The 17,500-nt window shown below is 38.6% G+C and overlaps 1 protein-coding gene across 2 annotated transcripts in view; it reads right to left on the bottom strand.

The window, feature by feature from the left end:
• The window catches only part of LOC128014647 (A disintegrin and metalloproteinase with thrombospondin motifs 20), an 89,909-nt gene that overhangs the window by 46,046 nt on the left and 26,363 nt on the right, over positions 1 to 17,500 (bottom strand). For both annotated transcript variants that reach the window (XM_052598329.1, XM_052598331.1), the window contains 5 exons: positions 13,475 to 13,616; positions 12,150 to 12,254; positions 2,272 to 2,417; positions 1,713 to 1,894; positions 8 to 144 (listed from right to left, as the gene is read on the bottom strand). In XM_052598329.1, the coding sequence (XP_052454289.1) occupies positions 8 to 144; positions 1,713 to 1,894; positions 2,272 to 2,417; positions 12,150 to 12,254; positions 13,475 to 13,616 (712 nt within the window). The remainder of the gene's footprint in view (positions 1 to 7; positions 145 to 1,712; positions 1,895 to 2,271; positions 2,418 to 12,149; positions 12,255 to 13,474; positions 13,617 to 17,500) is intronic.

Genomic DNA, 17,500 nt, shown 5'->3' with positions numbered 1-17,500 from the left:
TTCATACCCTGCAGAGGCCTTGTACACAGATATCATATGTGTCCGGTCCACAGGGGGTCCCATCGACGACCCGATCCCTCAGCTGATAGTACGACGTCGATCCCACAACACGGCAGAAGAGTTTACAGCGGTCCTTCATCACAACTGAGGAACGAGAGAGAGGAGCAGGACAGTGTCTGGCCATTATTTTACCATTACTTTGTTGATTCGGTACACTATAGCATTCAAAGTTTGGACGAGAAAGGAATTAGTGATGAGAAAGAGATGAAAAACACCAGAGAACAATGAAAAACAGTTTTGATATTCTGTGTATGTTTGCAATTTCAGAAATATTAATCTGAACCCAACCTACGCTTCCACAGATCAGTGTTCAGTCAAGTGTAAATATGAAGCAGTCGTGACTTCTGTTAGACAATAGGCTCAGTTTTGGACAACAGATAGTCAAGGCAAATACTGTAATGCAAATCAGCTGAGGGTGCAGAGGATGGCGAGTTAAAGATGTACTGTACTGTAACCATAGACTCGGGCTGGATCTAAGGTACGAATGTGCACAGAAAAATAAAATATAGATAAAGGACTAGATAATAACTAACTCTGTGTTACACGGTGTTCAGCCTTCCACCGATTGCATTACTTGCCCACCGCTCCACTGTCGTTTTGTATTTTTATAGAAATAAAGATATCAATGTAGTTCAGCTGGACAGCAGACAAGCATCTGCTTCATATCGAGTGAGTTTGCATTTGTTTTATATTGTTGTTGTGTTTTCAGTAAACTGATAGTGAACCACAAACCTAGTGTTCGTTTTAATGGTGAAAATCCAAAAACCTTCAAATATAAATCGCAAATATTTGTGACATCCTTCTTATTCGTTTTATCAGTAAAAGCTTGTTTATTATAAGAGAGTTTTATTGTACTATTTTTGTTGTTGTTTTGTTTTAATTAAACGAAAAAACAACAACTAATAGAGGTGCAATTTTCTTGTTTCTGTGCATTTAATTTCAAACAAACTATCAAAATGCACACGGACTCTACGGTCACAGGATTGAAAACTGTAGTTGAATTAGCAGCTTTCTTGAGATGTTGGCTCATATCTCATATAAACATGTCAGAGCAGCAGAGAGAGTTTCTGATCAGGGAATGAACTGCAAAGTCATTCTCAAGTCTACTTCTATGTGATTTCTTCATTTCATCTGTCAGCGAGTAACTGTACAGCATTCACTTCAGATAAAAGCGTCTGCCAAAAGCATGAATGCTGTCTGTGTGCTATTCATCAGAGTTTGATGAGCTCAACAGATTTATTATGAAGCCCGGCTCCTCCATCAGCCCCTAGAAAACCATTACAACAATGCCAACTCATCTTCAGAGGGAGATGTTAGAGGAAGGGCGATTTGTTGCTAAAAGTTGCTTAATGTATTTGTGATGTTAATGTAGATTCCTTTGTAAACTAATATGCATAACACAATATTAAAATATAAAAAGCTGTCTTTTTAAATACACTGAATTGTTGACCTCTTACACATTTTTGAATGCTTACAATTGAAAATATTTAATAGCTAGTAAAAAAAAATGCTTACTTTGTTGCAAGGTGCTTTTTGAAGAAAAGGTTGCTAGGGTAGTCTGAAAAGTGGCTAAAATTCTCAAGAAAGTTGCAGTGTGTGTGTGTGTGTGTGTGTGTGTGATGGGTCAGAGGTCAGAGGTCAGGCACACTCACTGCCGCTGTATTTGGGCACCCAGCGGACGGAGGGTGGCAGTCCGTTGATGTTGAAGTGTTTCCCGTCGAACTGTGCACACTGCTCCTCCCTGAAATCCCTCTGGCCCCGGGGACACGGATCCGTGTTACACGAGCGGAACTTCATTCTGCGGCCCACACAAAACCGTCCTCCGTTCCTCGGCCTGAGAGTCAGAAACATATCTGTGCTGTTACACACCGAACGCCTTGTGATAGGACGAAATTATTTAACACAAAAATTCACTAATTCAATGCAATCGGGCACATTTCCAGAAAGTCAAACTTGTTAATTACTTAAAATTTTTGTCATAACTCAATTTAATAATAACTCAATTTTTTTATTATATATATATATATATATATATATATATATATATATATATATATATATATATATATATATATATATATATATATATATATATTTTTTTTTTTTTCATTAAAACAGAATACGTGTGCATTGTTTTGCAAAATAATTATTTGTTTATTAGTATTATTAGTTATTGCGTCTCAGTGCATGTGAGTGTGTTGATGCACTTACTCAGGTTTATTGCAGTCTCTTGTTGTGCTGCGTGTTCCTCCTCCGCAGGTCCTGGAACAAACACTGTAAGGCCCCCAGGGGCCCCATTCACCATGAACCGGCTTCATGTCCATCTCTTTATTTACACACATGCCGTGCCTGCAGTACTGAAACACACAGACATTACATCAGACATGACATCGTCAGGTGTCCAGAAATTAACTGTCCACAAACCATGGTTTTAAAAACGTAAAGAAAATTACAAAATTAAAATAATTAAGCACACAATATAACATATATATGTATATACTGAGGACCAGTGATGCAGAATGATGACTGAGTCACTGCTAAAGTGCATCAAGGATATTAAAGGTGCAGTAGGAGGAAATGCTAACATTCAGTTAACTTTGTGATTGCTATCGGGATGTGAAGAGACTTTCAACATAACAAACATGTTTCTGAAGACAATCAGCTTTTGCACTCATTACAGTAATATCTGACAGTGCACATGCTCTGTTCGGCGTCATCAGACAGACACAGAGCGCTGGCAGTAACCGAACCCTGGCTGCGCAGCTCTGGCTGGAATGCAGGACAGGCTGGCGTCGGTCTCGCACACCATAACTAAACCTGAGCGCACAGATAAGAGCGACAGAGCTCATTACAGTCTCGCAGCACTGCTTCCTCTCCTTCCACAGTCACATCTCTACTACCGAAGCCTTCCTGCTTTCCTTCATCACATCATTCATCACAGACACTCGCTACACACCACACTGACATTCATCTGTGTCCCTGCAGCACAGAAGCAGTCATCAGTGGCACAGGTTTATTTGAAGCAGTAGACAACAATACACTGTATGGGTCACAATTATACATTTTTAATTTATGCCAAAAATCATTAGGATATTGAGTAAAGATCATGTTCCATGAAGATATTTAGTAAATCTCCTACCGTAAATATATCAAAACTTAATTTTTGATTAGTAATATGCATTGCTGAGAACTTCAAAAGATGATTTTCTCAATATTTAGATTTTTTTGCGCCCTCAGATTCCAGATTTTCAAATAGTTGCATCTCAGACAAATAGTGTCCTCCGAACAAACCACACATCAATTGTCAGAGTATTTATTCAGCTTCAGATGATGTATAATTCTAAATTTTGAAAAATGTACCTTAATTACTGGTTTTGTGGTCTAGGGTCACAATATGTCATGATATGGACTACAAGCTACTTTCAAAACTACAATGGCATGCTTTGTGCCAAAAACTAATTTGAAATAAACCTATCTATCTTGACGATAGCACCATTGTAGCATTATGGTATTCTACAAGGAAAATGTCAAATGCTATAGTACATGAATATGACAATCACTTGGAATATAAATATAGTGATCATCACAGTAGTGTAGTGTACATCCCTGTACCGCGGTACAGCCACAGTATCAGTTTCTCCTCTCAGTAACACAGTAATCTGGCTCTAAACAGGAAGCATAATTAGAGCGAGAGTAACAGAGATCCGCTGACTGCTGCATTCATTCACTCACTCATTCATTCATAACTCTGTGTGTGATATCGATCTCCTCTTTCCTCTGATAACAGCCACGTCACACAACAGCGTCCAGCAGGAATCCACAGCAGTCTGACCCAAGCAGACCTGTGTCCTGATCAGAACCCAGACTCATCAAATATCAAATACATATAAAAATCAAGCTCTCTCTTTTGATGGAGAGATAAAATTTTCCCACTCAAATGCATATACAAGTTCTTATAAAACTTGTAAAACTTACATAAACCCACTGCACAAGACTGCGCACCTGTGTGTGTGTGTGTGTGTGTGTGTGTGTCGGGGTGTTTCTTCAGCTCTATGTGCGGCTGCACTTAAAAGAAATGAAACACCCTCTTGAAACACACTTATAACACTTGAAGACTATAACAATGAATCATACAGCTCATTTCAGATCGAGTATGCTATGCACCCTTAATACACACTGTTAAATACACATTTTTCATAATGTGACAAAATTACAGCGTTAATGCAATTTTTTAAATCTTAAAAATATGTCGAAATTTTTTCCTTTTTGAGATAAATTATTTTTGTCTTCTTCACATCACATCTCATATTTCACTGACAAATTTAGTCCACTAACTTTGGTAAAAAAAAAAATGCAGATTTGTTGAATGTGGTGGAAAAGACAAAAATAAACCACAGAGGGACATTTATTAAAAACCAGATATAATAAAATAAAACACAATTAAAGTAAACACCACAAATAAAAAACAGGTGTTTAAATTAAATAAATAAAAAATATAAATTAGATTAAATAAAATAAAACTACACTGAAGTAAACCACAAATAAGGGACAGTAAATAAAATAAATGTTTTACGTTATGACATTTAATAAATTATTAATCAATGGATTAATCAATGCATGCTGATGAACTTTTATCATAATTTATAGTTATATCGTAACCAACGTGTTCAACTTTCCACCCGTTCATTTCAGTGAGTGTGTGTCTGTGTGTGTGTGTGACGGATTGTAAATGGCCATGTGTGTGTGCTGGCGGTACAGAATAGGCCCGGACCACCGGCGAGACCTGAGTGCTGTCAGAGTCTGAAGTCTGAAGCCTTAAAGGCATTCCACTCCCCGCTGCCATCTTCATGTTTACAGCGCCTTTGTTTAGCTTGAAAAGGTGCTGTGGGAGAGAGCCGCGGCTTGAAAGAGGCTCCGAGGAGAAAAAGGAGTGAAGGAGGGGTGAAACTCACTGCGCACACACACACACTCTTGCCACATGTATGGGCTGTTTGTTCTGCCAATAGAAGCATCTGGGGCCATCGTGACCTTCAATTAGACTCATGGAGGTGTGGAAACAGCCTGAGCTGAGGGCGAGAGACACACACACACACACACAGGGAGAGAGAGATACAGAGAGAGACGGGCTGAGGTGACTCTGAGCTTGTCAAGATTTGCTCTTAATTGAGAATGCAGTGAGATATTTGAAGGTTGAGTGAGAAAAACCAGCCCAGCTGCTGCCAACACGTGTTTTAGATTTGTGACAACTTTCACACACACACACAAACACACACACAACCTGTACCCATACCACCAAACTAGACAAACTCTCATTTAGTAAAAGCCAAAAAAACCGCTGGGAATCTACAGCTTGGACACACTCTCACACACTCTGCATGGGCATTTAAGGAAATATATAAAATATAAACGTGTCAAAAGCAGCAGAATCCATCCATCTGCTGTGTGAAAGCACTGTATGGTTACAATAAACACAACTGTGATACAGTTATAAATAAAATATTTAATAAATATTAAAAATAAAATGTGTTCCTTTAAATGAATGAATGAATATATGAAGCAGCAAAAAAAGAGAGAAATGCATTCTCATCTGCCCAAAATATAAACCAAAAATTATTTAGGCAACAGATGTGGTTTAGTTATATTAAATAATCAAAAACTATGAAAATAAAATAAATGAATAAATGAAAATAAAAAGCGGCAGACACAGTGTTTCATCCGTTGTGTTAGGGTGATGCATGGTTAATAGCTGTAAAAAAAAAATAATAATAATAAAAATAAAAAAATAAAATAATGTAAACTTTGGGCCATAAATTAGTAAATAAATAACTAAATATATAAATATGAAACTGACAGAGGCAGCAGAAAATGCTGGTCTATCTGCTCTGCAAATGTGCTACATGGAGAAAAAGAAAGAAACAAAGATAAAAAAAAAAAAAAAAAACAATAATGCCAAATGCACAAAATCTAATGTAATGATTAAAAGGGAACATGACATGGTCAGTCCATCTGCTGTGTGGTGCCCTGTAATTGTGTGAACGCTGAGGTGAACACACATCCATCAGCGCAGGAATGACAGAAGGAACACCTCTCGTTCTCAACCTCTCTCATTTTGACAAGCTCGTTCGCAAAACACATCACCTTACAGGCAGAACTTCTCACAGCTCAGGGTCAAAGGTCACAGCACTCACAGGAGGCTTCAGTTAGCACATGCATACGATATATACAACGGCATGACATCAAAACTGACTGTATTTACTCTCCTAATTCATGTTCCAGGTATTACTGAGCATGTTTCATTGCTTAAGCTAATTTCCTTAAACAATAATATTAATACTAACCAACTGTTGGTTCATACTTGGCAACAGCCCACTTTTTATGATCCAGTCAAATCTTGATTGAGAAGATAAAGTCCAGTCCTACCGAATTTCCCACAAACTGTTCTCTTATACTCATAAAAATGGAAATTAAATGTTAAAAATAATTTGTATGTAAATAAATAAACAAACATGCAAGTACATGACTGCAAAGTCATTTAACAATGAAACACATTCTCATTGCCACCACATGGGGCGCTGTAGCATCACTAGTCTTCTTCTATGGTCTTCTGGTTTTCTCTGGTATTACTTCTTAAGCTAAACACAGAAATTGATTCATTAGCGTCAGATGTAAGGCCGTTTAAAAACAGTTTAGAACCTCGTCTCGCGTTAGAAATACAATCATAGAAAAAAAAAAGATTTATTTGAATAAAACAACACACGATGGCCTTCTAGGTGTTGACAAACGACATGTATGTGAACTGAACAGCTGATCTGCTGAAGTAAATCCCGTCAGATCTTAATGACAGACCTCAGCGTCTACAACAAACCCACAGAACAGGAGGTGCACTCGTACACGGCCCTCAGCGATCGGGAAAAACACACTTTTATCCTCAAAACACATGAGCACACAGATGTCACACCGCAAAACACATGTTCAGGTAATATGGCATCTTCAAAAGGTTTCCTTGGAGAATCCTTCAAAATATGACAACAACAACAACCTATTATACTATTTTAAGCTTGTAACTTCTCCGTGTTTCACTACAACACTACCCAGGTTTTTAATCGACTTACAAATGGCTCCTGACAATTTTTTTTTTTAAAACAGATAAATTAATTAAAGAAGCAAATTTCCCCTCCACTAGAATCTCCCCTCCTTTTACAGCATCAGCGTTTTAAAGTTCACTTAAAATAGGAACTAAACAGTCACAAAGAATAGTTTATTACACCGAATCTGTGCCAATATCACATCTCTTGGTCAATGAGTGTAGTTTGGGCTCCTCCTCAGTCCTGCACACATCCCGTCGGTTTTTTTGTTTATTACCAACACATACATTAAATTAAATCGGAGGTGTTGAATTCCATCATTAGCTCCTTGTTTTCTTTCTTATGTAGCAAAATATCACTTGCAAGTGAATATTTTTGGTCGCAAACGCAACCGTTTTAGTCGCAGTCTGAAGCTGAAGCCATGATAAAGGTGAGATGAACTGCGCGAGTCATTCCACAAACAGCATGAATGCACCTTTACCTCGATTACTTGGCAATCACAGCAACAACTCATTCGTGAAAATCAGATCCCGGGCCGCCGGTACAGTACTAGACGTCTCGCTGGAAACACATGCAGATTAGCAGGAGAAGTGACAAGCGATCCACATGGAGAAACGAGCTGCCAGGAACAGCAGCCAAGCCGGAGAGCCGCGGCCAACAAATTCTCCAACGTTTACAAGACTTCAGTCTTTTTCTCTAACTGCCTGAGACGAGGACAGGTTGAAGGTTCTGCTGAGCCGAAGCCGGGTTAGGCACACAATAGTGTTTATTGTGCCTCCAGACATAAAGCTTATTGGAAGAGGAACCGAATACAAGCACAATTATGACTTGACTTAATTTACAAACATCTTTATTGGGATGCCTCCATTCTGTCCCAATAAATCGACTCTATTAACCAGCTAGTTCATGTTTTAATGCATAGTCACCATTCCATGCTAGGTTCTCTGCTGAAAAGAACTGTTTGGTCATCGTATGGTTACTAGTAAATTACTAACCAAATTGACCAGGCAATTTAGGCAAGTTAAGAAGTCTGATTAGGATGCTAGGATCCAAAACAATTTCTCAGATGAGACGAGGACAGGTTAAAGGTTCTGGTGAGCTAAAGCAAGTTACATACACAATAGTGTCTACTGTAACTCCAGACATAAAACCTTATTAGACGAGGAACCGAATACAAGCACATGACTTGACTTCATAGAAAATCATATTTACTGAGATACTGAGATACCATACTGTCGTAATAAATTGACTCTATTAAATGATTAGTACACTTTCCTCACGTATGTCATCCAAGATGTTCATGTCTTTGTTAACTTCAGTCAAAAAGAAATTAAGGTTTTTGGGGAAAACACTGCAGGATTTTTCTCCATATAGTGGACTTCAGATGGCATAAACGGGCTAATGCAGTTTCAGTGCAGTTTCAAAGGGCTCTACACGACCCCAACCAAAGAATAAGGATCTTACCTAGCGAAGCGACTGGTCATTTTCTAAAAACAGTTAAATTGCATATACTTTTTAACCACAAATGCTCATCTTGCAATAGCTCTGCATCCACAACTTTGTGTAATCATGTTGGAAAACCTGCATGTTGGTTCTTCGTCTGTTTTCTCCAGGTCAAAAATGTACTGATATTGTTTTTTTTTTGTCTTTCTTTGCACGTTCACTAAACACTGGGTCAGTACTTCCACCTACGTACAGTACACATGAACTTTCCAACGTGATTGTGTAATGCATGCATGCAATTTGGACCTTCAACCCGTTGATCCCCATTGAACTCCATTATGTGGAGAAAAATCCTGCAATGTTTTCCATAAAATCCTTAACTTATTTTTGACTGAAGAAAGACAGAAATTAACATTTTGGATGTCATGGTAACTCATAGTAAATTATCAGGAATTTTTTAATTCAGGAGTGAACTAATCCTTTGACCAGCTACATCACGCAACAACAACATGCCAGCCTTCCCCATAGTTTCCCTAATGAAACAAACAGTTTGGACTTAATGCATATACCAATAAATTATTGAAGTCTGCTAGTTAAAACTGCAGTCTATTCATTTTGGCTCTTTGTTGCCATCTCTGTTTGGAAACCCCTCACTTGCAGGAATTATCTTCTTTGTGTGGGCTGTGCACCGGCAGAGCTCCCCAGCACGGATGACTCTAATGATTTGTTGTGTGGCTGTCAGTCACCTCACTGGTGTGGATACTGTATTTTGGAATCACAAATTATAAGAATGATAAGAATTTTCACGTAACTTGGGGCAACTGTGGCCTAATGGTTAGAGAGTTGGACTTGTAACCTGGAGGTTGCAGGTTCGAGTCTCCAGTGCCTCTCATATTAGAAAGCATTAATATAAGCATACTGTTCTGAATCAGGCTAAAGTAAGGAGAAGACTGGCTGGTAACATACTTTCTCAAAAATTAATTTTGCATAATTTTTAACCAAAAAAAGGTACGGATTGCAGCTTTAGGCAAGTTAAGGAACCTAACTGGGATGTTGGGATCCAAAAGAAATTCTCCAACACCAAGCATTTACAAACTGAATACAAGCACAATCATGATTCACTATGATTTATTCATTATAATTTATCAATAGCATGCAAGCTTCACTGGGATGCAACCATTCTGTCCCAATAAATGCACCATCGGGAGGTGTTGGTATTTACAGATGGCAAGTGATGGGATGAACCTCGTTAGCGCAGGGCTGACTGAGCCGGATGACAGACAGGCCGCTGGGGTCATGTGACAGCATTACTCACTCCAGTGCCTTGCAAGACAGAGGAGGGCATCGAGGACAAAGAGAGGCCGAGGGAACGAGGGGGAGACCGCAAAGAATCAAAGCAATTATGGTCTGATCCTAACATTGCTCTTCTGCATCTCCACTAGAGCTCATGTGTTTGATGATTACCAGCCCTTATTTACATAGTGGTCCATTTACAAGCTTGAACGGGATCAAACGAGCCAACGTTTGGAGATAAATGAGAGAGAAGAGAGACAGAGAAAGAGATTTTGAACAAGCCTTCGTGAAGAGCTTCCCACATTAAAGAGCTCGAGACAGGCAGGTGAGCTGAGACCAAGAGCTGCATTTCTTTCAACTTCTGCGACTTCAAACGGCCCCATGAGGAGGTGACACCAGGCACTCAGCACCACAAACAAAGGTGCAGGGGCCACGAGGGGTAGAAGCCCAACAAAAAAGACCCTTTGTGTCCCTGTTTCTGTAAAGAGTCACGCAGTAACTGTTTTGCTCAGCATGATACATAACAGCGCTAACTAACGGGTCACGATGCAGTTCAGTTCTGAATTAACCAGTTATACAATATAAGACTTTGGGCAGCAAAATAAAAACATGAAAATTAAGAAACATTTCTCATGTATTCTGTTGAATGCAAGCCATGCAAGTATTTTGTCTCCAATTCATCTGTCACTTGGTAGAATGCTGTCCAATTACACAGGTGTAAGACAGATATAAGACACAGATGACATTAAATATGATTTCAAACAAATATAAACATGGTTTGTTCCAATTAGAATGTGTTTTTATGAGATGAAATATTGGCAGCGATACCAGCAGCAATCATGGGATAAATAAATTACTACTTCATCATCATGTAAAACTATAATTATATAATAATTATATATATATACTTTTGTTTTGACACTTTCGTTTACTTATGAATGATACATACTTTGGCTCTGTGTTTTATCACCATCTAATATAAAGTCTAGTTCCTGAAGCCAAACCAATTGAGAATCTTAAGATAATTCCTCCACAAATACTATTTTCTTATAAATCAAATTTATGTTCTTGATGAAAGGATGTTTAGTTGAACTAACACTACTTTAATAAACCTTTCCAGTCACCACAGCTGGAGGAATAATGCTGGAGTGTTAATAGATGTGAAATGCTAGTCAAAATGGGAGGTCTTGTTCACTAATGAGTAATGAAGCTTAACACTCATGCCCTTGTGGTTTTAATCAGAGGATGTGAGAACAACCAAAAAACGCTGCTTGCTCTCCTTCCTCCGCAGGGCTTCACGTACTGCACCGCAATCCCACCGTTAATGAGACGAGAAAGGTTTCTGCTTTCCCAGCCTCAAGCCTGATTGTGGCTGTTTTGGTTGGATTAAGATACTGCCCACCTCTGTTAACATTTGATTCACTCAGAAAGCCTTGTTCTAGACGTTTCCCTGTACATGGAGGGTTAAAATGAAGGAGAAACGGACTCCCTCCTTCTGTAGTGTCTTTTGTGTTGATCTAAACCCAACACTCTCTAAAACTCTCTGACCAGTGACCCACTCACCCGCATCGTAAAGAGGTTTGGGGGTCACGGGTTCATAACAAGGTGATCCGCGGGTGGCATTGGGTTTCAAAGGCTTGATACTTCACCTCGGATCTCAGCTCTCAAAGATCGAGCAGCAGTGAACTAAATGCGGCTAATTAGCATAGCAATTGAGAAACAATTGAAAGGCATCGCAACACTTATGGTGTGTGAGACGTTATGTGAATGATGCAAATTGGGCAACGATTTTGTAGCATAAGTTGAAAAATATGAATACCGACAGAAAATTTGCATGGCGTCGCGCTAGCCAATCAGCGAAGAGCTTATTGACATGTCTAGTTTGACACGTCCGGTTGTATCATAAAATGTTTTTTATTGTTTTTATGTTTTTATTCATGTGTGAAAAATATCTCGCAAGTAATCTAGAGCGAGTAACATGATGCAAAAATTCACTTCACTTTAGGTGTGAACATCATTACACTACTACACACACTATATTGGGATTTCATGACAAACTGGAGGGGTTTCTTTTACAGTCATGTAGGATTAAATAAATACCCCCAAATGAACCTGATTCCGTATTAAGGCAGCTAATGTCACGAACAAGAAGGAAACCAGCTATGCAAGCTCACATTACCATCCTCATCAGCTTTGACATTTCAGTTTAACGCACGACTGACCGCCAGACAAAAACACAGGCATGAAAGTGTAGGGAAAGTGTCTTACCATGCCATAGCCACATTCGGTCCCATCAGCGAGCGGCATGTGCTGCGTACGACATCCTTTATGGTCACCCTCCGCACTAGTGCACCAGAGACGCTTGCACTGTTTCTGCAATCAACCAAAGTCATTTCAGTCAAAACTGGGGAAATAATGATTTGAACATTGGTTCATTTAACCCTACACAAGTACTCAAGAGTTTTCTTGATATGGGTACAATCTAAAATACAGATAATGGGATATTTCACCCAAAAATGAAAATCACCCCATGATTTACTCACCCTCAAGTCAGGTGTACATGACTTCTTCTTTCAGAGGAAATTATATAAAGTTATAATAAAAAAAAATTCCAGGCTCTTGCAAGCTTTATAATGGCAGTAAAAGGTTGTTGAGATTTTCCAATAAATTGCATCCATCCATCATAAAAAGTGCTCCCAATGGCTCTGTGGGGTTATTAAATGCCTTCTGCAGAGAATTGATGAGTTAGCATAAGATTAATTTTGCCTACATCCAACATCATTTGCTGAAACACTACTCTCTCATGAACACGCATACGACAGTTAGTAAAGCAAGAGATTACAATTTATAAAGTCTTAAATATGGATTATTTCTTTATATTAACACATTGATTCACTTCAGAAGGCCATTATTAACCCCCAACAGCCGTGTGGAGCACTTTTTATGATGGATTTATGCACTTTTTTGGGCTTGAAAATCTCAACAGTCATTCACCGCCATTATAATGCTTGTAAGAGCCATATTTTTTATATATTTAATTGAATATATAACTGATTGTATTTGTCTGAAAGAAGTAAGTCATATCAATCTTGGATGGCTTGAGGGGGAGTAAATCATGGGGTCATTTTCATTTTTAAATGAACTATTCCTTTTTGCTTGTATGGACAATGGATTGAGTTGCAAGTTGCTTGTATGGACAATGGATTGAGATGGTTAGCTAACCAAGTCTTGAGACTGGAAAAACTCAGAGGCCAGAAGAAGAGATGAACAATGGGAGAACTGAACAAGAGGGTTAAGAAACAGTTGGGTTCCCTAAAGCAATCTGGTTTTCTCTCGTTAAATGACTAAACGGCCTCCCAAAACGATGATGGACCACTGTACAAAGGAACCTTGTTTTAGGATCTTTTGTTAACTGGGATGAGTTGTTAAAGGGGACATTGGATGCCCGTTTCTTTAGGGCCTTCATGAAATGTCTGCAATGTACTTTGTCTGGAAGGTTCACTCGTTTCTCATGCATTACTTCAAAATGCATATTAAACGAGGGTTATGGAAACATAGCTAATGCTCTGTGGAAGTAGATTTAGATGTCGTACCATAAAGGGACAGACTTGGGAGCCGGGGCCGAACATGAGTTCACACTGGCGGTTGGCGTTGTAGAGTTGACCTGGAAGCTGGCTGGGAAGGTTATACATCCTCACCAAAGGCTCGTCAAGGAGACATTCACCATAACCAGTGCTAAAAAGAAAAGAAAAAACGGACAGATATCAACACATTCATCAAGGGGAACTCCAGCAATAGCTTCAGGTGGGTTTCTTCATCCTCAGAAGCCTGGAGGAAGTACTATTGTAAAGCATTTAGTGTTTTATGCATCAACTCCCAGTGGATAATTATGAATGCAGTCTTTCTGATTTCACCTGGCGTCTGAAGGACAAGTGTAAGATGGAAGCAGAAGTGGGTGGTCTGCTTTGTTACCTGCGAGTAACTGATTGATTGGACCTCAGCCAACACAAAGACCGCATTTCATGCAAGAAAAGACAGTGCTCTTTAACAATGCTGTGTCTCCAAGAATCAACTCAATGGTGCCAATACCAACGTTTCAGCAATGTCATGACATATACGTCCCACCGCACCCTTCCTTTGAGACGCATAAAGGAGATACAAAAGAGCAGGGCACCACATTGAAGCTCATTGAATTGTTGGGCTTAACACCTCTGAATGGCTCTTTCAGCCAGAGAGAGAACAAAATAAACCTCCTTTCTCCATTCGCCAGCTCACCTTTCTGCAAGGCAGAACGGAAATTGAGGCTCAGAGTAGCCATGTGATGTAATTATGTGAGTTGTTGATGTTGCTGGTTCAATTTGTCCTTGGCTTTGAGACTAAGCACCTGCGTCAGCTGATTTAGGTCTCTCATTACCTCGCTCTCCCTTCACTCCCACTCCACACATCCTACAAGACACCTTTGTCTTTACGAAGGGGAGAACGGACACTACTCGGAGAGCATGCGTCCTTCTGCGCGACTCATTTATCCATCAGAGTTACGATGACGGCGCAGTACGCTCTCGTCTCTCCGCACCTCGCCATCAGCTTGTAAGACTCTGAGTTATGAGTTCATCAAATCAGCAAGACTGAAGCTGACAGAAACCCTTCACAGGAGTGTGCCAGTACAAAGCTCTTAAAGAGCGATAAGATTACAGTAAACCGAGACCGTCAGATCTCCAAGTATCTCACAGCTACGCTCAAGGGAGTGTGAGCATGTGAATCCAGGCTCTTTCGCATAATCAGAACCGCAAACACTGGACGATTTGCATCCTAATACTGGATTTAAAGAGACAGTTCATCCAAAACAGAAAGGTGTACATGCTGAACAAGATATGTGACGCTGGAGCACAAAAGCGGTTATAAGTAGCACAGGAATATTTGTAGTATTTGCCAACAATACATTTTATGGGTCAAAATGATCAATTTGTCTTTCATGCCAAAAATCATTAGGATATAAAGTAAAGATCATGTTACAATTTTGTAAAGTTCCTACTGTAAATATATCAAAACTTTATTTTTCATTAGTAATATGCACCCTCAGATTCTGAAATTTCAAAATTTTCTTATAAAAAAAAATGGACCCATATGACTGGTTTTGTGGTCTATGGTCACATATTTTGATGAATGTTGGGTTCAATAACCATTGGAACCCACTTAAAAAAAAAAAAAAATCTAAAAAGCTTTTCAAGACAGAATGAAAATTGTTACAATTTTTAGCGACAAGGGGATGAAGAGTTCCACCTGAGATTTTAAATATTAAATATTACATTTTTTATAATTTAACACAAATACATTTATGTTAAAGTACTTAAAGATGAATAAATTACAGATATCAAAAGCCTAAATAAATAAATGGATGAAAGAATGAACAAATGAATGAATGACAAAGGCACACAACAAAAAACTGAAACCTAAACTAAATGTTACATTTTAATGAGCAAAATTTTAAACAAAAACTAAAAATACAACAATAAAAACTACTTTAAAATATTCATAAATACTACACTAGCAAATTAAACTGAAAGCTGAAAAGATAAAAACAAAAGCTAATTCAATATATGAATAAATAGTACACTAGTATAAAAATAAAAATTGACTATACACCAAAAAACGTAATTGCCTTTGCATCAAACTGAAATTAAATACATTATAGATGTCTAAAGACCTAAATAAATTAATTGTTAAATACAAATGACAAATGCATGTAACAAAATGACTAAAACCTAAATGAAAACAAACATTTTAACTAACTAAAATCAAAACAAAACTGTTTCTATACATAAAAAAGCTAATTCAAAACATTAATTAACAGTACACTAGAATATCACGCTTAAACCAACTAATAACCAGCTAGAAACCATTGGGTTTTCTGACAAATGACAAACATTTTAAAACAGATTTTACGAGAGTGAATAAATGATGATCATTTCTGCAGACACTATTTATATACCCTAGTATTTACTGAGTGATACTCCCCAGGAGCTTTGCAGAAGACTTACCAGGCTGCATGTCCAAATACCTGATAATACCAAGGTACTTTGTAGGAAAAGTGCCGTCAGGTTTCTTTGAGTTCAGGTCAGGCTGCGCCCTTCTGGCACAGACATGAAGTCCACACCTGGAGATCATTTGGGCGGGCTGCTAAAGTGAGTTTATTAAGGAAAATGACTCAGACGTATTATTATCGAAGGTTTTTTGGACTTGTATCATGGTAGCTTGGAGAAACAAGTAAATATCATGGAATATAAATACAGTAATCATTCAGTATTACCATCTCCATGGTTTTCTCTGTTCAGATGACATCATTCTAGCCCACTTATGAATAATGTCCATAACCTCTATGAGACGTCCTGTAAAGCGTGTCTGAGCGAGCAACAGTAAGCAAAGGTCAACCGGACAGATTTTCATTAGTAAAGTGATGTTTTGGTACAGCTCCAAAGGGATTTGATATATTGTGAGTTTAAGCATGAGAATCGAGAGACGAACAGAAGACTTGTCCTTGAACAGCGAGAACTCATTTCTCAAGACATTCAGCTGCTGCTTTGAAAAGCCTGAATGAACGTCTGACAGACTGAGCTTTAACGCAAAGACAAGCGTCTGAGATGCAGAGCTGGTGGGTTTCTCCAATCATCTGCGTCTGTTTGAGTGGAAAATGACAAGCTTTTCAGAAAATAGCATTGGTTTTTACTTCCAAAATCGCAGAATCTCCAGTAACAAGCTGATTTTTCCATGCAGAAAACCCCTTCATTACAGTTTTGTGTAGTATTGTACAGACGAGTGAACCACCGGGTTAATAATGAAACACGTTAACTTAAACTGCTTGGGGATTCTGAGAAGTCATTAATAGATTAAAACGAGCAACGTTAGAGCCACTAAGAGTGATGTGCAAATGAGTTGTTTGGATTAATGCGAGTGTGTTCCAGCCGGATCGAATGTGTGTGCATGCCGTGTTTTTCTCTGTAATCTCCTCACAGAAGAGTGTTGAGTCTTGAAGAGCTCTTGAGGTTGAATGCACAGTCAAAACACAGATGCACTTGAGCGCTTCTGGACACTTTCAACACTTTACATTGCTTTTCCCACCAACCAACAGAGCTCCTGGAGCAAATGCATATGCTTTCCTCTAATGCACTGTCTGTCTGTTTCTGATCAAACCTTTCAATGCGGAAACGAAACAACACAAATGTTCGTATTTTTTCAAAGCAATTAAAAGCAGAGCAAACTTTGTTTCCTGAGAAAGAAAACACCAAAATGATCTATGTTCAGTGGAAACCTCAACAATATCTCACACGTCTAACTCCAATAAGTCTCCGGAGCTATGAAAAAGCAACATTTGTGCAATAAAATTGTCCTCCTATAGAAGAAATTACTGAAACTATGAACCAAAAGCACTAAAAAAACTGTCCACAAACCATTTTACCATGTCATTATTCAGAGTTGTGTCCTGATATGACACAAAAACAAGAGCACACACACACACACACTCTCACTCTCTCGCTCTCTCTCACAAATGCACACACACACTCTCTCTCTCTCTCTCTCTCTCTCTCACAAACGCACACACACACTCTCTCTCTCTCTCACAC

This window comes from Carassius gibelio, chromosome B25 (assembly GCF_023724105.1).
Source record: "Carassius gibelio isolate Cgi1373 ecotype wild population from Czech Republic chromosome B25, carGib1.2-hapl.c, whole genome shotgun sequence".
In the NCBI taxonomy this organism is placed as follows: domain Eukaryota; kingdom Metazoa; phylum Chordata; class Actinopteri; order Cypriniformes; family Cyprinidae; genus Carassius; species Carassius gibelio.
Note: the sequence above shows the minus strand (reverse complement) of the source record. Positions and strands in the feature narration are given on the sequence as shown.